Genomic DNA, 22636 nt, shown 5'->3' with positions numbered 1-22636 from the left:
AATTTCTCCTGCTGCTGAAACAACTGCTGATGCTCACTATGACTACATTGCTGGGATGCTTTACTGTTTGACATCGCCTGGTCATCCGGTGTGGTGGTGGTGGTGGTGGGGGGGGTATACGTTGAAAAGGCCACTATGGGGTGAAAGTTTTGGAAGCGGTGGTCTTATGAAGAATACATGCATGGAAATGTACATCGTACATTGCCGTTTATGATAAATGTGTTAATGATAATGAGTCAATGTCAAAATATTGTTGATAATGATACATGGGCCAAATTCATAAAAATGTACTCCATATTCACTCCATGTATAACCATCAATTAAAAAAACATCTAACATTTTTCTTGTTCTGTACTGACACTGTTGTATGAGAACTGAACTGAGCTGGACGATGCAGAACTGCTTTATAGATGACATGAACTAATTGAATAATTGATGATCTTTACAACGGAATTGAATCATCAATCGTTTTCCTGTCGTCACTGTAAAGCTGCTTTGAAACAATCTGTACTGTATAAAGCTCTATATAAATAAAGATGACTCAACTTGTCAAATCAACATTTATATTAATGATAATGAGTCAAATGACAAATATCTTTGACACTTATGGAAGAAAACGTGCCAAATTCATAAAAATGTACTCTGTGTTCATGTTGGTTGCATAAGGTCCTGAATAGCTTTTATACTACGTTCCAATTTAATAATTTAAATTCAAGTAAAAACTTTACAATTACAACTTAACATTTTTATTACATATTGAATACATCTTTTTTAAGTTGTTGTTTTTTCAACTATCATAAATTTGATCAATAATTATTGTTATAATTATTAATAATAATCATTATGAAATTATAAATATTTCAGAAATGAAAAATATGGTCATAATAGAAGAGTATTAAAATTGTTGTATGTATGAATTGCGTTTTATGTATTTCTGAATAATTTAATAAATCCATAAAAAAAAACAAATGTCACTGACCAAAAAAATATCTATTATATCTTACTGTGAAATTCAAAAAGACACATCCATCAGCACAATAACAATCTTATTATCGCATATATTGTATTATATTGTTCCTGTAGCTCAAATGGCAGAGCGCGGAGATAGCAACACTAAGGACACAGGTTTAATTCCCAGACAACACATACTGTGAATGAACTGTGCAATAAAACCACTTTTTGAATTAATAAATAGAAATGTATGCATTTACGAATGCTGCTCCACCTGATCATAGCAGCTATTCAAACTCCGTACAAAAATCAAATAAACACCCTGGGCTTCAACTCCGACAGCTCAACTAATATGAATTCTTAGGTGGAAAATAAAAGTGGGAATGACTAGGGGAGAAAGTATGTTTTGATTCACAGGAAGGGGTTGATTCGATCTGCATGTGTCCTGTTGGAGAGCTCAACTGCAGCCTAGTAACAGCGGGAGGGTTTTTTTCCAGGCCGTCACCAGGCAGCCCGGCTCTCAGGAGACGCTGACAACTGCCTGCAAGAATCTCCAGCTGCACCCAGGCAGATGTAGACAATGAAAACCACACAGAGGAACACGGGGAAGTTCACATGCATTCAAATGATGACATAGTTTTTACGTCTGAACCGTGGTCAATAAGCAAATAAGCGTAATATGCCGGCTCCTAAGATTATGCAATTAGTGAAAAGTGGACCTTTGGTGAAGGAAATGACTGAATTGAGAACATTTCTGTATAATAAATAAATCTTACTACGGGTATGTTTCTTGTTTTTTTTGTTTTTTTTTGCATTTTTCACGTACAGATGACAGCATTGTCAAAATTATCCCCGTCTACACGGATTCACGAAAACGACTAAAAACGCTGTATTCTGCTGCCAGGCCAGTAGTTGGCGATGTCACTTTGTAAAGAAACACTACGTGCCTATTGAATACGTATGCGCATGACGTCATCGTTTTCACAAATGTGTGTTTTTGTAGTTTACACGGAGACGATAACGGTATCGTTTTTAAAAACTTGCAGTTTGAAACTTGTTTCTGAGGCCCCCAAAACGCACGCCGTTGTTGTGTAAATGAACAGCCAAAACAGAGAAATGTCTATATATTTCTTGGTATGAACTTCTGGCCTGTAGGGTCCAATTATTAAAGTGATCGTTCACCCAAAAATGAAAATTCTGTCATCATTTACAGAATGACGTGTCGTCCTCATGTCATTCCAAACCCATAAGACTTTCGTTCATCTTTGGAACACAAATGAAGATCTTTTTAATGCAATCTGAGAGCTTTCGGTCCCTCCATTGACAGTCCACGCAACTACCACTTTGACGCTTCAAAAAGTTCATAAAAAGATGAGTAAGAAAATTCATGGATTGGCATTGAAATGAGATGATCCACTGAGCAGATATAATACTCTGAAGAATAAAACTCATTGAAAACAATGTAATCACAGATTAATTAATGTGCCAAAAAGATAGAGCTGCAGAAACTAACCAGCCAATGATTAAAACGCTCATGATTTTAAAGCTGATGTCTAGAAATTCTCTGTAAAGGCCAGGTTATACTTCATTTTCCGTGTTCCACTTCATCTCGTGTCTGCACAGCTTTCAAGTATACTTAACCCTGGATGCTTTTTTTATACTCTACCAGACGTCAGAGAGCAGCAATGAATAGAAGAAAAGGACATTTAAAAGCAGCCTACTTCAGTCTAATATGTTACCATATCTTCATGCTTAACACTGAGAATTAGAATAATTGTCTTGTGACGGTCGGAGATCTAAATCAGAGAAAATCATAGCTTCGAGTGAGTGGCGGGTGGATGATTTATATTAACAGCGAATCCGGTTGACATTAGAACTGATACGCGAATCTCTAATTGACAACTGTCAATGTTCTGTTGCCAGTCATGCCTCGACGTGAGCCACCTACTGCTTCATGCTCAATCATTCTCCTAAATATGTATTTTTACTTGACTTTATTTACATATGTGACCTTGAAGGAATCCAAAAGTAATCCGATTACATTACTTTCACATTGTGGTGCTTGGATTACATTACTGAATACTTTTTTTTATGAAGTAATTTGTAACTGTAACGGAATACATTTTTAAAGTAACCCTCCCAACTCTTGCCTTATGTAGCCCCAAAAAATATTTGGAAATATAAGCCAGACTTAAATTGTACTGCATCATGTAAAGTGCTTGCCATTCATAATGCTTCCCCCATTGCGAAATTCATTTTTGGGTGAACTATTCCACTGACAGAACTGACAGATGAAGAATAGAAAGAGAAAATAATATTTTCAATAGATTTCAATAAAACCATCTAAACAAAGGAAAACCATGGTATTTACCAAACCGAACAAATCTTTTTGTCAACACGAGTGTCTGGTTAGAATCAAGGCGCGCTGGTCTGTGACATGTGCCTCTCACCGTGTGGTAACGTTATGCTGGCGCCATCAATGATGGCTTGAGCAAGTTCGTGGTCATTGCTCTCGAAGGCCTGGGCAGCCGCCTTAAGTGCATCCCAGATTTCCTTGCGACCTTCAAAAGCCGGTGCCGTGTCCCAGAATTCATCACGCTTACTGCGCAGCTGGCCATCGGTCATTGGGTAGTCGCTCTTCCATTTGGGCTTCTCTCTCTTCAGGGGCTGGTTTCGGCCCAGTGCAACTGCAAAACAGAGACGAACAGGTCAAAACATATGACAATGACTTTGTCCATGGCTCAATCAGATTTCAGAGCCTAAACTTTCCAAGATATACATATTTATCCTTGATGAGCTGATAGCATAAGGCAGAAACTGAATACGTTTACTGAAACAGCATGACTTGATCTCAATGTTTCTGTTCACAAAACTGAAAATAGAAGGAGGATTAACAGTTGTGGGAGAAGCCTGCCGTAACATCAGTTCCAGATTGGACCTTTGAATGGTGGATTAAGCTAAATATGATTCTTGATCATTGTTCCATATTAAAAGCAAAAATACACTAGCACTGCATATCATTTTGCACTATATTAATAACACATGGCTTATAACACATGAAGGTGCAGGTGTAATTTTTTACAAAGTTTTACACAAAAGAACAAATGGCACTTTAGAAATTTAATTAAAGTGACATACTTTGATTCACATAACATAATATAAATTACAACCCTGTGATCTACATAGGACAAGCAGTAAGGTTGAAGAAAATAGAAATAAAATAAATAAAATAATGTACATTTAGGACAAGCGTTTTGGAGAATGGATGGATATTATTAGATTATAGTAATTAATAATATAATAGAATATAAATTATAACCCTGTGATCCATCTACACAGGACAAGCGGTATGGTTGTAAAAAATAAAATAAAAAATAAAAATGTATCACATAAAATTAAAAAATTTACATTTAGGACAATGAATGTATATTATATTATATTATATTATATTATATTATATTATATTATATTATATTATATTATATTATATTATATTATATTATACAGAACTCAAGGTGTCTTACACAGCATAAACATAAAAATATATCTAAACAAAATAAGCAAACCATATAACACAATATACACTCTACAGACACAGCGGAGCCTAAAACAATTACACAGTCCAGTGAGATGAATCGCACACATTCTGATATACCAGTCCAAGAGAAATAAAACTGGACAAATAAAAATGTCCAAACAAGGAATGTCTGCTACAGGCACAACATCAAATGCCAAACTCAAACACATGACGGTCACAGCCACCGCAATGCAAAATGCCTTTGCCAACACCAGTCACTGCAAAGAGAGAGCTTTAACTACCACTACAAACCACCAACAATGCGTGAAAAGCTGTTGAGATTGAATCCAAGAATGTTCTTTATATGAATATGAAGCATGACCAAGAATACCATGGATGAAAAGGAAAAAACGAACAGCTTTGATTTGATACAAAAGCAGTTGGTAAACAAACTATGCATCCAGGCCAAAAGGTGTCAGCATAGAGTTCAGTTACGAATAAAAGGCTAACAAACAAAAACAGAAACTTACCAGAGAATGTCTAATAGGAAGAGAATTGGCACTCTCTGCTTACTTCCGGTTTCTGGACTGGCTGCAGTAACACGTCTCTGTCCATGCGGGGGCGCTCGCAGGCGAGTGCAGAATGAATGGAGGTCTATGGCGAAAAACCCTCAAAATCCACTTTTCTCAGGATATAATTTTTTGTCTAGTAATTTGAATGTTGTATTCGAAAGGAGATGCAAAGAAATTACACATAGCTGGGTGTTAGATTTTTTAGAGTCACTTATTTGGTTTAAAAAGTCTTTTAAAATATCAATGACGTCAGAATGCTGACGTCATTAGCAGAATGCTAGCGTGTTATGGGCAACAACAACTCAACCTGTAAGAAATCGAAAAGAAATATGTACTCGTTCATTCAACTTTCGACCTATAACCCATGTTGAACTTGCAAAACCTACAATAAAATCTGAGATTTCTCAAAGGCAATCAGGTGAAAGAGACACATTTAGCCGTCTAGCCCCATAGACTCCCATTCAGTCTGCACTCGCCCGCGATCACCCCCAGTGGAACTCTAATGGAACTGCAACCAAGATCGATACAATGGGGCTAATAGGAAGTGCCAAGGCTCTCCGTAGACGGGCTCTGAACTTACTGAGTCTACCGTTGGCATAAGAAAAAAAAGAGAAGACAGGAGATATTTTGGGAAATCCAGGAAAAGGGTTGAGGGTTCATAAGGTTTCCAGGTGGTGCTGTGGAAAACATGCTATATCCCACAGTTTAGATATGACTTTTTGGTAACAATTTGGTAACAGATCATCTTGTATTTGTCTTGCATGTCCTGAATTATTGAGGTCACAAGCAGATTTATAATCTAATCATTTTTGGGTCATTTTTTTCTGCAAAAACATACATTTTATAGCAACATATTTTTAAACAAGTCACTTATATATTTATGTATAATAATAAATTACATTTAATGTTTTTAATTTGTAATTATAGCTATAAAATTCAACTAATGTTTGCAATTGAAAGTTCTTCTGTTGCCTTGCTGACATATTTACAGCAGAATTTGCTAAAACAATATTCAAAACCTCACAGAATCCTAAATGTTTGAGTTTACAAAGCCTAAAACGGAGGCTCCAAGCCATCCATATAAATAAACCCTAAAAACACCCCATATGAAAAGGAAGTGGATGTTAGTGGCACATGTTGTAACATTCTGTCTGTTCCTTTGAGAATAGATATAGCCTACCGCAGTAATGGCATTTGTTGAAAGCAAAACCTTGAGATGTATTGCACTCTCTATAAACCAGCACACAGACTACAGACACACAGACTCCCAGTCAATAACACTGGCAGAATTACCAAGGGCTGAAATCCAAGCAGTTACATCAGAGGGCCCGAGACGTCTTTGAGAAAAGGAGATTTGCTGGGTAAAACATCTGGCTGCCATTATAAAACCTTTTTGGTTTTGGTCAGGAACGCAGGTTGCAGAACAACCAAAGACTGTGATAATGCTACCCAACAACACTAAGATTTTCAGTGATGAGACACAAAAACACAAGCATAAAACTCCAGACAGAGAATAAAACAGCAGCTGGACATGAATAATTCAGGCACAGCCAATAAACCAGTATAGCACTTTTTATGACCCAGAAACACCAGAGAAACAATATTTCAACAACCCAGAATCAATCCTTGTCGTCTGATACAGCACCTTACTAACGCAAGAGGGGGGAGAGATTGATTTCCTACATTCTGCGAATTAACTTCCTGTTTGTGTGTTTTGTGACGCGAGGCTAGTCCTTGGTGACAAAGCAGCTCTCTGATGACCTCTTCCTGTTGTCAAAGAGCCAGCAACACATGCAACTTTGTGAATGGATAAAAAAAAAAGAAACTTGTGGTTACTGCAGAGTGCAGACCATTTTGCAATCATAGGCAATTTCCTCTCCGCTGTGAGGAGACGACTGTGACTTTTGTTTTGGATCCTGAATAGGTCCTGAAAGGGCTCGATAAAGAATTCAGTCTCGCTAATTACAGTATAGTTACGGTATATACGACATGGCGTGAACGAACCTATATATTACACACAACATGAAAGGTAATATCCAAAAAAGCATAATAGGAGCACTTAAAGTAATCATGGTGACTGACCCACGATTTCTGTTAGTGACACATGTAAAGAATGGATTAAAAAGAGTACAGGTGAATCCATTTATATAAAAGGATAATGCAGTAGCTCTGGTCAATAACTTGTGGGCTGCCTTTGTGTATAGACAACATCAGCTTTCTGACAGTGAGATCGCTGATCGATTGCTCCTGTCTGCCTCGCTGCCTGCTGTGAGTGTGTTTGTTAGCTTCGGTGCTGTAAGCTCCGTCTTAGCCTTGTATTTCTTTGTTTTGAACCATCATTTACTACCATTTCTAGTTGTTTATACTACTACATTTTACCCAACATCTCAGATTAAACTGACATCGCTAGCTTCTGTTATTAGTACTACTAGCACAAAACGCTAGTAATTCGCTAGCCTGTTAACGCGCCACCCGTGCGCTCAGCTATTTTTATTTATTTATTTTTCTCTCGCGCGTCCGCGCCTTTGAGTTCATAAAAGCTCAGGTGAGTAAGAATCAGTCAACAAACACGGTGAGTAATGTCTTGTCCTGTTATTGTCACCTGCACTTCATGTCACATGTTTAGCATAGCTTTCTCTGTCGACAATATAGGATTTATATGTGATAAATGTAAGGAGACAGTTAGGTTGACAGAGAAGATTTCAGAATTAGAAACACGCATCCAAACTTTAATTGAGGATAGTAAGAGTGCTAGAGCTTCAGATACTATTTTGGATGCGCCTAGCGTGAACACTTTACATGAGTTGGTTCCGGCTGAAGTAGTGCCTGAGCAGCCGGGCAAATGGGTGACAGTGAGGGATCGCTCTAGTCGCGGATCTAAAAACCACTCTTCTGTTCCGATTACCATAACAAATCGATTTGCCCCGCTCAGTGAAACACCCACTGAGAATGATTGTGCCCTAGTTATTGGCGATTCTATTACACGGAACGTGAAAATAGAGACACCAACCACCATAGTCACATGTTTGCCGGGAGCCAGAGCGCCTGACATCAAAGCAAATTTAAAAGTGCTGGCTAATGCTAATCGTAAATTCTCTAAGATCATTATTCATGTCGGCACTAATGATGTTCGACTCCGCCAGTCGGAGATCACCAAAATTAATATTAAAGAGGTGTGTGAACTTGCAAGTACGATGTCAAGGACTGTAATTTGCTCTGGCCCCCTTCCTGTTCGCAGGAGTGATGAGATAGTTAGTAGATTGTGTTCGCTTAACGGTTGGCTGTCTCGGTGGTGTCCGCAACATAATATAGAATTCATAGACAATTGGAAAAGTTTTTGGGGCAAACCTGACCTGTTGAAAAGAGATGGTATTCATCCCTCCTGGGATGGTGCTGCTCTTCTCTCTAGTAATATGGCTCATAGTCTTAGAGCTCAAACATGACAATCTGGGGCTCAGGTCAGGAAGCAGACAGACTGGCTTAACCGACCTTCTGCTAGCGGCCTCGCGTCACCAAGGTCAGATAAATCCCATCACATAGAGCCTCTTTCACCTAGCTATCATCATATAGAGACTGTGTCTGTTCCCCGAATTTGGAAATCCAAAAAACGTTTTTACCCATCTAAGTTTAAAAATTTAATTGATGTTCAACAAATAAAAAACAGCTATAATACAGATGAGCAAATGCTAAAGCTTGGGTTGCTGAATATTCGATCGCTTACTTCAAAAGCACTCATTGTTAATGATATGATTTCAGATAATAACCTAGATGTGCTGTGTTTGACAGAAACCTGGCTAAAACCAAACGATTACATTACTTTAAATGAATCAACCCCGCAAGATTACTGTTATAAACATGAACCTCGTCTGAAACGCAAAGGGGGTGGTGTTGCTGTAATTTATAGTAATAGTTTCAAAACCACTAAGAAATCAAGTTTCAAATATAATTCTTTTGAAGCATTGGTGCTTAATGTAAAAATATATAGTGTAAACGATAAATCACGTTTGAGATTTGTGCTGGGTACTGTATACAGGCCACCAGGGCACCATACAGACTTTATCAAAGAATTTGCGGACTTTCTATCAGAATTAATATTGACTGCAGATAAAGTACTAATTGTTGGTGATTTTAATATACACATCGATAATGAAAAAGATGCATTGGGATTGGCATTTAAAGACATTGTAAATTCAATTGGAGTTAGACAACACGTGTCAGGACCTACTCATCGTCGTAATCATACTCTAGATCTAATATTATCACATGGAATAGATGTTGATGCCATTGAAATTCTGCAGCAGAGCGATGACATCTCAGATCATTATCTAGTCTCGTGTAATTTGCACTTAGCCAAGGCTGCAAAGCCGACTCCGTGTTTCAAATATGTTAGATCTATCACTTCTGCTACTAAAGATTGCTTTAATAATAATCTTCCTGATCAGTTTCATCATCTCAGCATCCCAGATAGCTTAGAAGAACTCGATATTGCAACAGAAACTTTTAACTCTCTCTTTTCCAGCACTTTAGACACAGTTGCTCCGTGGCGCTTAAAGAAGATTAAAGAAAATAGTCCAACGCCGTGGTACAACGAGCACACTCAGGCCCTTAAGAGAGCAGCCAGAAAAATGGAGCGCAACTGGAAGAAAACAAAACTAGAGGTATTTCGCATTTCATGGAAGGAGAGCTCAATTACTTACAGAGAGGCTTTAAAAGCGGCTAGATCTGCTTATTTTTCAACCCTATTAGAAGAAAATAAACATAATCCTAGGTATTTATTTGAAACGGTGGCTAAACTAACGAAAAATAAAGCTTCAAGCCCAGAAGTTTCCAAGCAACACAGCAGTAATGATTTTATGAACTTCTTCACTTATAAGATTGATAATATCAGGGACAAAATTATAACTATGCAACCGTCTACTACAGTATCGCATCAGGCAGTGCATTGTAGCCTCCCTGAGGAAAAATTTGATTCATTCGTTGCTATAGGAGAGGAAGAATTTACTAAACTCATTAAATCATCTAAATCGACAACATGTATGTTAGACCCTATACCAACTAAGCTACTGAAAGAGATGCTTCCAGAGGTCCTAGATCCTCTTCTTAATATCATTAATTCATCTTTGTCTCTAGGATACGTACCAAAAAACTTTAAGCTGGCTATGATTAAACCGCTTGTTAAAAAAACGCAACTTGATCCTACAGAATTAGTCAATTACAGGCCGATCTCGAATCTACCTTTTCTGTCAAAGATATTAGAAAAGGCAGTATCCTCACAACTGTGTTCCTTTCTTGAAAGAAATGATATCTGCGAGGATTTCCAGTCAGGATTTAGACCGTACCATAGTACCGAGACAGCTCTCGTTAGAGTCACAAATGATTTGCTCTTATCATCCGATCGTGGTTGTATCTCGCTATTAGTGTTACTCGATCTTAGTGCTGCGTTTGACACCATTGACCACAACGTTCTTTTAAATAGATTAGAACATTATGTTGGCATTACGGGAAATGCACTAGCATGGTTTAAATCATACTTATCTGACCGTTATCAGTTTGTAGCAGTAAATGATGAGATGTCTCATCGATCACAAGTTCAGTATGGCGTACCACAAGGCTCAGTACTAGGACCGCTGCTGTTCACTCTGTACATGCTACCATTAGGAGATATCATTAGGAAACATGGAATTAGCTTTCACTGTTATGCTGACGATACTCAGCTGTATATTTCTTCAAAACCTAACGAAACTTATCAATTCATAAAATTAACGGAATGCATAGCAGATATAAAAAATTGGATGACTCGTAATTTCCTACTTCTAAATTCTGAAAAAACAGAGTTTCTAATTATTGGACAAAAAACTTCCTCACGTAATAACCTAGAATACTGTCTAACACTTGATGGCTGCTCTGTTAAGTCTTCGTCGTCGGTTAGGAACCTGGGTGTGCTCTTTGATACCAATCTTTCATTTGAAATTCACGTGTCTAGTATTTGTAAAACTGCATTTTTCCATCTTAAAAATATATCTAAATTACGCCATATGCTCTCATTGACAAATGCGGAACAATTAGTTCATGCGTTCATGACCTCAAGGCTAGATTATTGCAATGCTCTACTGGGTGGTTGCCCTGCACGTTTAATAAACAAACTACAGCTGGTTCAAAATGCAGCAGCTCGAGTTCTTACCAGAACCAGGAAGTATGACCATATTAGCCCGGTTCTGTCAAAACTGCATTGGCTCCCTATTAAACATCGCATACATTTTAAAATATTGCTGATTACTTACAAAGCACTAAATGGTTTAGCTCCGCAGTACTTGAGCGAGCTCTTAACGCATTATAGTCCTTCACGTCTATTGCGATCTCAAAATTCCGGCCAGTTGATAATACCTAGAATATCAAAATCGACTGCTGGCGGTAGATCCTTCTCCTATTTAGCACCAAAACTCTGGAACAGTCTTCCTACCATTGTCCGGGAAGCAGACACACTCTGTCAGTTCAAAGCCAGATTAAAGACACATCTCTTTGACCTAGCATTCACATAATACATTATAGACTTCTATAATTTAATGTTAGGCTGCATAGATTAGGTCAGCCGGAACCGGGAACACTTCCCATAAATCCTGATGTACTCGTTACATCATGAGAAGAATGGCATCTACGCTAATTTTAGTGTCTGTGTTTATCCCGAGGTTTTCCTGCAGCCTGCCGGATCCGGGCCGTATCCAGATCTGACGAAGGACCTTCGCCTGGACCTGATGACAACGCAGTGCTGAAGTGCCAACTAGTCTCTCCCTATGGAGGATCCCTCTACCACTCTACAGATAAGGCGTTGTCGGGAAATTCGTTTCGCGTTCCTACCCCAAAGCAACAAAATAAAATAAAATTCTTTATCAAAATTTATAAGGAAAGACAAGTACTTTGTTTAGGCTTGGCTTGTAGGGAATTCCAAACCTGCGTATTTTCAAACGCACATAACTATAGAACCCACTCTAAATGCGCATGTGAACGCCATCAGCGTTTCTCACAGGTTCGCGTTTAAAGTCTGTGTAGAGGGAATGGTGTCGTCTTAGCGGCCCCTAATTTAATAACAAATGATCGTTGCGACGGAAGCAAATCAATCAAAACTAACTTTAGATGGATAAAAACTTAACTCTGCTATAAAGCCAAAACAATCTCTGTTACCTTAAATTATACGCTTATTTCTGTGAAGCTGCTTTGAAACAATCTACGTTGTTAAAAGCGCTATATAAATGAAGATGACTTGACTTGACTTGACATGGTGTCTTAAAGGTGCAGGCTGTAATATTGACAGCTAGCGGTTGAAGTATGTACTGCAGTCCCTCCTGCTCAGACTCGACCCTCACGCGGGATGCCAGATTGAGGACACGCAAAAGGAACGAGCGCAATTGATAATGGAAGGCGACAAGCCTTACACTGTAAGCTGATCAGCTATTATATCTGCTTTTTAATATGCTCCCATTCATAGAGATTTTTGAAATGGATGCCAAGGCTTTTTAGGTCGGGTAGAATCTGCGATCACTGATCTAGTTTGTTTGCTGGTTCCATGGCTGCAATACGCTGTGTTTTCCGCCAACTGGCGAAATATTATTGGGTAAATTGGCAGTGGGCGGGACCACAGAGACCAAAACAAAAATTCTGACACAGAACGCACATTTCAAAGTAGAATAACTGGCTGTAGCTTTGTTTTTCAGAGAAACAAGTCGGTGAACTTAGCATGTTTCCTAAATATCTGCAAATATATGGTGTTTTTATGCTTTAGTACAGTCAAAAAATTACATAAAGCCTGATTTGAAACGTTCTATGTAGGAAACAACTCTAGACATGAATGCTAGATAGGAGAACAGCAGTGTTCAGTTGAGTTTGATGTTAGCATGTGGCTAAGCTAACAATGAGATGCTGTAAAATTCATTTAAAAAAACAATGCAAGAATACTGGATAAAATAGTTTTTACTGATAATGTTAGTATTGAATGAAACAAGTATATGCAGTGCATTGTGGGATTCGCTTATCTGTGGAGGAGACATGAAATGCTGCCCTGGAATCTGGACAAAGCATCAAGACAGCACAACACTGCGATGTGTCTTTTGGAAGCAGCGTTCGCATCAGGAGCATCAGCATGGAATCTTGTTCAAATGAAGAAGAAAGTAATAGAATAAATATAAAAAATAGGAATAAATGAAAAAATAAAAGGAATAAATGAAGTGAAAATGAATACAGTGAAAGAATTTTAAGAGAGTTGTGACAGCAAGCAAATGAGACTGTCCACAATACATGATTGTTACGGACGCTCTCCGTGATCAAGCTTTCAGCCAGACAATGACTCCGGCAGCAATATACTAGACTCAGTACAAACAAATCGCAGTGTAAATACACTAAGAGCCGCAACAGTGATTCTCTATTCCTCGGGGGGTGGGGGGGGGGGACAGTCATTGTCTCTTGGAGGGCTGTAGAGCGTGTGGACTTCCCTCAGGGTGCACATTTCTCCATGCTGAGACAGAAAATCTATAACATCACAGTTCTATTTCCTGTTTATAATGATGCACTAGCGGCAGAGTCTTTATTTAGATAAAGTGGGTTGGATGAGGTGACAAAAGCCCATGGTTATGTTTGGAATATCTTCTCTTAATTTTTGTACAGTACATAGTAAACAGGGTTTGAAATTAAGTTTTTCACTCACCGGCCATTTGGCTACTAAATTCTTAAGTTACCGGCCATTCAGAACTTCTACTAGCCCAAAAAAAAAAACAGATTAACTATGTCACAGCTTTATATATATATAGAAAGGGTATTGTTCAAAATTCATGTATAACTTTGATGAAAGGTTTTGATCCACACTATAGGCTATATATAATTTTCATACATTCATTTCTTATTCAAACAAAATCATGTCATCCAGCCATCTCCTCCGGAGATCCCTTCCTCTTTCATCCTCATTCTTTTCACCAAAAATGTGTTTTAGGTGGACAAATCAATACAGTACAAAGAGCATTAAAAAAAATTAGGATGTTGGAAAATAATGTCTTTTCTGTTAACCAAATGCTTTTTAATCTTCGCTATTGCTTGAATGCAAATGAACAAGCGCGCCGTTATTTGTTGCGTAGTGACGTGTGTTCAAGTAAGCCAGATATGCGCAGATTCTGCGCAATACGCTGTATTTAATATAATATGATGACTCATGAGTTGAGTATTTGTGCTTAATCTGTGCAGATTTGACTTTCACAAACTTCCCCAGCAAAACAATGAGTAACCTGCAAAATTGTATAGTGATTCGACAGCGTTGCCCGCCGCATTTCATTTTTACCCGCATTTGGCGGGTTGGCGGTTGTTAATTTCAAACCCTGATAGTAAATGCAAAATGTGTAGTATGTGTAGCATAAAAAAGGTGTAGTGTGGGTATTATTAGTGATGCACCGACATTAATAATTAATTTAATAATTAATTTAATAATTAATGAACTAATCAAATGTATTTACTGTTATGCATTTACTGTATGTACTGTTTCTTTCAACATACCTTCTGATGTTCATTCTGTTGTAGCTTATTCATGTTGTGCACACGAAATAGACACTGACACAGTCAAAATGTGCAATCAGAGATTTAATTAAATGTCACCGTTTTTTGGTCAGTGATTCCTGCCCTCCGAAACGGTTTCGGTTAATGGTCGACCTGTGATTTTTTTAAACACTGATGACCGATAAAGCTGATATTTATGATATGAGGAATTTTTCACAAAAACAGAGATTTTGGCTTGTGAAGTCGGAGTGCGCGCTGTTATCTCCTTTGTATGACGTCAGATTGTGCGCCGCTATCTCCTTTGTTTACATGAGGCGAGGCTGCGCAAATGGCAGACGTAGCCATAATATTGCTGCTAAAAAACTGTGCTAACAGTTCATGTTTACGGTTGTCAGATTACAATAATTTAAACCCCAGTCAGAGCTTTTCTGTTAAAAGAGCACGTTTTCTACCCGGTCTTTTCAATAGTATCTGGCAACCATACGCGCGTGCGCTCTCTACACTTCTGAAGAAGCGCAGATGATCTGAAAACACATACAAGTAAGCTGGAGTTCCACGATCTTCATTTGAGATTTTCATTGAAAAGATTTTCTCACGACCCCCCACCCCCAAATATTTTCTCATCGGATCTGCACAAATCACGTAGGTGACCCATTTTGGTTTTAAAACAGCGAATTTCGCCGAAAGGTGAGGAGTTTTCATGCCTGTATATTGTGGGTGATTCAAATATGCATCCCAAATTTACTTTGTAAATGTGTCAAAGAGTGGGTAATCTTTACTTTAGAGTAAAATTGCCAAAATCACTTGAACACACAAATTAAACTAAACATGGCAGTGACATAAGGCAATTTAAGTTTGATGCTAACATTTATACACACCGTAGCGACAAAAAGGGTCTGTGAAATCAGGACGCAATTCTACGAGACTGGTGTTGGTAGTACACCAATACTACAGTACAATCCCTAAGTGCATACTGCACAGTTTAAGTAGGCCAACACCAGGCTGCAGGTCATGAATGGCTTCGGAATTATTTCCCCATAATTCCTTTACAAGAAAAGTAAACTTGTGGAGAACTGCAATAAGACTGCAGGTGGTCACCTGATGTAGACCATAGTGGTCTCACTTAAAATACAGTGAAAATAACAAAACCTAACAAGACTCATTTACAAGAGTTTAAAACACCTAAGAGGTATTTGGACAGGCCTGTTTCTAGTTTTTCTGCAGGATTGTGGATTGTGGATTTCATTTTCACAAGAAACCCAAACGAGGACCATCTGGATTAAGCTCCAAAAGGAGAACATTTCGTGATGGCATGTGTGTGCGTGTAAAAAGCATCCTTGGGTGCAAGCGCAACACGATTTTCCTCTTATTCGACTGCCGAAATCTTTCGTTTCATCCTCGTTCTTCTTTTTAATCCTTTCCTTCGTTCCTCCCCCAACTCAAAGTCGGCATCAAAAGCCCATTAGAGAAACCGTAGCCACCACACACACCCCCCCCCCCATAAAAACACAGAGAAACAGACTTCATCCGTATGGTATTTAATACTGTATGTACTTCCCATCAGGCCGGTCGGCCACAGGACTCTCTGAGAAGCATTTGTGCGAGGGCGTGCTGACATCTGGGAACTATCGGCACTGCCAGGCCTCCACACGGGAGGGAGTGAGAGCCGCTGATACACAAATGTGCAGAGAGAGGGAACGAGGGGAGAAAGGGTGAGACAAAAGAAAAGCCAGACGCAATTAAGTCTACAACATCGACCGAGGAGAACGGCCTTGTCGAGACTCGGGCAGGACTCCATGCAGGGTGTCAATAATTCAATGGCGACTGGCAGAAGCTTTGTGTCTCGTAGAGAAAATCATCCGTCATTTGGTTTCTCTCAAGATGCATCATGTACGGCGGAAGATAAAATGATGGCAGTGGAAAGAAAGTGGCGGAAGGATGGTTCTCCTTTCAAAGGCCACGTTCAAGTAGCCTACATATGTCAGGATCACATGACAGATGGGTCGAATCGCACAACCTCTGATCGGTCCTGGAGAGGCGTCTCGGATCTCTGCGAGTCTCCGGAGATGAATACCCATCTTCATCTCGGGTTCCACCTCTTCTCAGAATGAGAACTGTCCTCTCAAGGGCAAATTCAAGGAGAGACTGCATTTCCTCATTCGATTCTTAACAATACAATGTATACCCGTTGTTGGCCAATATTAGAGATTTTACAATTAGATTAACTTTGCTAATGCTCACTTAAAGTTAATCCTTGCAAATATAAATTTAACAACACAGTTAACTGTAATATTTAACAAATATTTATTTCTCATAAATGCTGTGACTCCTAAATTTCCTTGTAGCATTGAAAATGATTTATTTTTGGTTTCAATGTAAATGATTTAGAAAAAAATGCTATATAACATTTTTATTGGGGGAGTTGGCGGAGATGAATTCCATTCGCGCCACTTTTATGTACATCGGACGAATGTCTTTAGTTGTTGCATCACGTCTTGCAAAGTACACAGAACGGCAAACTCAAAACATACTGCATGCCATCATCATGTGACATGACTGAACAGGCTCTTCAGTGGGAAACCAGTTTGGGGTTACAGGGTGATATGGCCTACATTCATTCTATATAGAAAGTACTTTGTAATGTCCATGAAGTAATTACTTATTCAAAATAAGTACCTACTCAAGAGAGTATGCAATTTCGAACGCAGCCAATGCTTCCCTGCGGCCACCATTGACGAAATTTCCTGCAATCTATAGTTTTTACTGTTATACAGTAGGGGGCGCTATTATGCATCATCTGAAAGAGTACTGAATCTCCAGATCAAAACACAGGCGAAAAAGAAGCACTGTTTATGCAGCACATGTAAAATAACACGATCATTAAACATTAAACAGCATATAATTCAAAACTACCTAACGTTACCGAATGAAATGTCCACCCAGGACGAGCTATAGGACTGTGCAAACTTTGAGGGTGTTGATGGACTCGTTCTACTGATCGATATTTTGATCATTGCTCTGAATCCCATCCAGACATAGTCAAAACTTGTTCAGAAATGTTCAAAATGTTGCTTTTTTATTAAACAAGTGTTGATACAAAAGAACGCAGGAATAAAGCTAGAATAAAATGTTCTTTGTTGTTGTTGATGATATATTTACTGATCCGTTATTCATACAACAATATATTCTGGGGGCCATGAAAGTTTTGTGAAAATGATCAAAAATGCTGTCGGTGGCTGGCAACTTTTTTAAATGCTGGTGAGGAAACAGTTAAAGTAGATATTTTCTGAAATGTCTCGGTGTAGTTGTAGTTTTTTTGTCCATTCAGTGGAAGTCAAAGGGCTTAAATCCTGTCTGGTTCCCAACCTTCTTCAAAACCTTTTGTGTTCCGCAGAGTTCCGTTTGAAAAGACATAAGTGCAAGTAAATATTTTTTTATTTTGTGTGAAATATCTCTTTAACTATGGAAAACATCAATGTTTCAACACTTTCAGCCATAGAGTTCACATCTTCTGCACTGCCTGAAATGCCCTTGCAAATGCCTCTGAATAACTTCCAGCTGTCTTGAATTCTCTGTTTGCTGGCCAACAATAAAACATCTTCTAACATGAAAGGAATTCTGGGAAACTAATGGCAAGCTGTCTGGGTTATTAACATAGGCAGGTATGGGTCACTTCACAGAGAACATCTGTAAGCCAATAGCTCGCGTTTCTGAATTCATATTTCACTGTAATTAAAAACAAAGGCCCGGGGCATATTCATGCCAACAAAATTTATATGTCAGAGACGAACGATTTTTTTCATCCTTACATCCTCCATTTACATATTTTATAAAATGAATGAACATTCCTTTAAGGGTATAAAGGAGAAACCTAGACATTATCATTAAAGGAAGCAGGCCAAGATGTCAGGCCTACTCCACGTTCCACATTCATCTCCATGACGACCCAATGGTCCAGGTGAAGCGTGGCCTGGCATGAGGACTCCTGTGCCTGCTTGGAGAACTCGAACACTGCATAATGCAAGACAGACAAGGCACTCAAGTTTCACCTCACAAACAGCTCCGAAAACACCCGGCATGAGCAGCGAACAGACTGCTGACACAGTGTTACGATGACAAAAATATCTGAGTGATAATGTATGAATGCTTAATAACTTTCTGTTAAAAACAGAGGTGGCTTTTGGAACAAACCCTTAAAGGTTGTATCAGTGATTTCAGGCCCCAAAAAAACCCATCACATTCATCTAATCTTTCCTAACGATCCGCTAGCTGATACACAAAAACAATTGGTTTCACCAACCACTCAAAAGCAAATAGTGTTCCAACCAATCACCGACAGGGGCTCAAAACCTCACAACACCCTCCCCCTGTCGGTGATTGGTTGGAACACTATTTGTTTTGGTTTTGAGTGGTTGGTGAAACCAATTGTTTTTGTGTGCAGATCTCAGAGCCTAGGCTGCCTACAGAGACGCGTTTTTTTGACGGCATGCTTATGGGGCGGGCAGCTCGCGGATCGTTAGGAAAGATTAGATGAATGTGATAAAAAAAAAATTGGGGCCTGAAATCACTGATACAACCTTTAACCCTTAGTATTAGGGTGCGTTGTGTTCACACTTGTAGTTTGGTTTTGGTTTTGATCCGGACCATAAAAGAAAATGGTTCGCTTTGAGTTTACATTTTTAACACTGAGATATAAAACAAAACTGTACTGAACTGTAATGGGCAACATAGCTCCTATGACGAGATGCACACGACACAGGAGCGTTTGAAAGCGGCGTCCGCATCTATCAGCGAATCCGTCGATCTGCGGATATATTAGGGATCCGTTGATAGACGCCTGCTTTCAAACTCTTCCGTGTGCATCCAAGCGCTCGGTGAAGAGCGTCAAAGATGTCATTGTAGCCAATCACAGACATATATGTTGAATGCGTCAACACAATGGCCAATCAGAGGTGTTTAAGAATCCGTTCAACAAGGCTGGGAAATGCTGGTATCGTCACATTTTTAAATATCAGTACCAACTTGGCACATTTTGACAACTCTATTACTTAAATTACAGTGTGGTTATTTTATTTTATTGGCTTTATTGGCTTTTTTTTTTTTTTAATTATTCAGATTCAATAAAACTTAATTAAAAAGCCTACTATTAAGTATTATTTTTCGTTTCGTGTCCGTACATACACTCTGCGTAGAATTTTTGTAAATGCAGTTGTCACTACCTGCATTTTTCGGGAATTAATTCGGTTGTAGAATACGGTTGTCACTCCTGTAAATTACTGAACTGTGTATGTACAGAACAGGACATAGCACTTCACTACACTAATTTACAACCGAATTTAGCTGCAGTGTGTACGTGGCTAAAGTAAACTTCATATTCAACCCAAACTTTGCTATTACTTCTTTGAACCATTAGCAATTCCTTGTGGCACAACTACCTCCATCCCCAAGGAGCTGTTAAATTATTGACATCCAAATCAAGCGCCGTGAGCTGTGGAAAATTAGCAGCCATTAAGCCCGCAGGTAACTGTCAATTTCAGGAACTGTTCAGGGTTTCATCTAAGGGTGCCGCTCTCATTACAATAATGCCACATGATGAGTAATTTAGTCCCATAGGCTTTGTCTAGAAGCTATTTTTGTTCACTATATGAGAGCCTGGAAGAGAAAAGCAGTAATTGCTGACATCTTATATATTGTTTTATATATCATCCATATTGTGATTTGGCACAAAGTGTGATATCAGCACTTCTCCGAACAAAAACACGAGTTTGATTGTGACACAAGCAGGAAATCACGAGTGTCTCAACTATTAACGAACACAGAAGACTTCGATTGTTGTGATGAAATAAAATTCTGTTTTGTGGCTTTTAATCCATGCATGTTATATCTGAGGCAATTTAGCATACTATATGCTATTGTACTACAGTGCTATTGTAGACTTTCTCTTCCAGCAAAACAGACCATAAATATCAGTGAGTCATTTGGCACTGGGTGATCATTAATTTTGTCTGAAGTGATCAAGGTTTGGCTGGTTAACAACAAAATCAGAATTATTTTGTTCATATGCGACAGATGACAGTGTGAACAGCACAAACCACATGGAAACTGATCTTTTCAATTCCGATTTGTGCCACTTCCACATGTGGTCCTAAATCCGAGACAGGTCGGATGTGTTGCAATGCAAACTCAGTCTGAACGGTCATATCGGAATTCATGTGACTTTTAAAGTAACTCTAGAGCACCATTCGTCCCTTCAAAGATTTTACATTCCCGAAGTTATCAAGACAGTTGGTAAAGGTAGTCAGTGGAAGGACAGTGATGTGACAGAACTTACAAGTATTACAGTGACAGCTCTATATACAAGCAAACCATGAAGGCTCGTATCATAAATGTTTAAAAACTCTGCTCTCTTTTTCGTGTCATTTTTTTTTATTTTATATTGCCTACGCATAAATTCGCTGGCTTCCACGGCAGATCATATTATAAATAAATGTGTAATTGCTTACTTTAATGTTATCGGCGTTTACTTCCGTATGACAGCGTGCTGCGCGACATCTTTTTATTATTATTTTGCATGCGGGTCAGTCAGGATATATTATATCCAGGATATATTATATTATATATATTATATATATTAAATATATTGGGGCGATAAATCGGATTTGATCAATAGGCCTCGAAGTGTGAACGTACCCTTAGTTGCTCCGCTCCATTCACGTTTCAGAAGTTGAGTCACAAAAATTGTTTAACAAAAATTGTTCCTTTTGAAATTATTTTTGAAACTTATATTAAAGTATTTTTGTTGGAGAAGAAAATAAACAATTTAACTAGCCAATTTTTTAAATGAAAGTTATACAAGTTGTATAAAAGCAATATCACACTCTCCATCGTGCTGTTGGTCTGAATATCAGCACGGCCTTGTCCTTAATGGCCAAATCACAGCCATGCAGATATTCAGTACAACAGCACTCCTGAGTGTGAGATTACTGGAATAAACAATGTTTGAAACCAAATGGTTTGCATTAAACAAGATAAAGATAAGGATGGAGAATAACCATAAGAGAATAAAGAATTTATGCATTCCAAGGCAAAACCATGACCCACATTTTACTAAAAAGAACAGAAACACATCCACACTAGCTATGAAGCTAACACTCTCTTTATATATAACACACAGCTAAAGCTAACCAGCTAGTAGGAAGGTGTTATATGCAAAAACGACTCAATGCACAAAGACAAAGCGCGGTGGGGGAGAATTAAGAAAATATTTGCATAATCACAAAAATCACAATCTTAATTGTCCCTACAGCCAGGCGCGTGTCCGAGAGGAGCGATCGAGCCTTACAAAGCGACGCAAAACCCAGCACGATGTTTCAAAGCATTAACAAGCCGAGAAGGAGACAAGGGAAGCAACGCAGACCCAAAAAAGCACAAATTTACTCTCATTTCCTGGGTATGCCTCATTTCTTACCTCCGGTTCCGTCCGAGTTTTCGTTTAAACTGCCTGAAGAATCATGATGACTGCCCACACAGCCACCCATGGATGTTTTCATGCGCCTCTTCCCCCCGCGGACCCGCTCTGGTTCGGTTTCCCCCCGTCCTCTCTCTCTCTGTGCTGGGATAGAGATTGACAGGGCGCGGGCATCAGCTGGAGAGAGGCGGGGTGGGTGTATATGCACACGCGGCTGTGACTCAAAACCTAGTGTGCTGCCTTCTCACAAAACCAATCGAGACGCGCATATTATGAGGTTCCAAAATGCTGTCTACCTAGGCCGCTCACTAGGTTTTGGGACGCGGCCAACGTGATCATCTCTAGTGCATTCACGAGTCTTACCTGAACTGGAGGTCTTGGATGTTGTTGGACACGTTAGACAGAATTTATTTATTTCTTATGTAAAGTTTTTCACATTTTATAAGGGGTTTAATCCATTTCGCAGCTTTTAACGGTCTTTAAATTACCAATTAAATATGACATGTAAAATCAAAGCACTTTTTAAAATGCGTTTTTCAATTAAAACAATTGAGGGAGGAAAAAGATAGGGTAGAGTGGGGGGAAAAGGCCCCCATA

General features: G+C 38.8%; 1 protein-coding gene across 1 annotated transcript in view; it reads right to left on the bottom strand.

The window, feature by feature from the left end:
* ubtd2 (ubiquitin domain containing 2) overlaps positions 1-22356 on the bottom strand; it is a 31231-nt gene extending 8875 nt beyond the window's left edge. Inside the window, exons 1-2 of the mRNA XM_079898353.1 lie at positions 22040-22356; positions 3402-3638 (exon numbers count right to left, since the gene is read on the bottom strand). Coding sequence (XP_079754479.1) covers positions 3402-3638; positions 22040-22121 — 319 coding nt within the window. The 5' untranslated portion in view covers positions 22122-22356. The remainder of the gene's footprint in view (positions 1-3401; positions 3639-22039) is intronic.
* Positions 22357-22636: the final 280 nt, after the last annotated feature.

This window comes from Squalius cephalus (genome assembly GCF_949319135.1).
Source record: "Squalius cephalus genome assembly, chromosome: 17".
In the NCBI taxonomy this organism is placed as follows: Eukaryota; Metazoa; Chordata; class Actinopteri; order Cypriniformes; family Leuciscidae; genus Squalius; species Squalius cephalus.
Note: the sequence above shows the minus strand (reverse complement) of the source record. Positions and strands in the feature narration are given on the sequence as shown.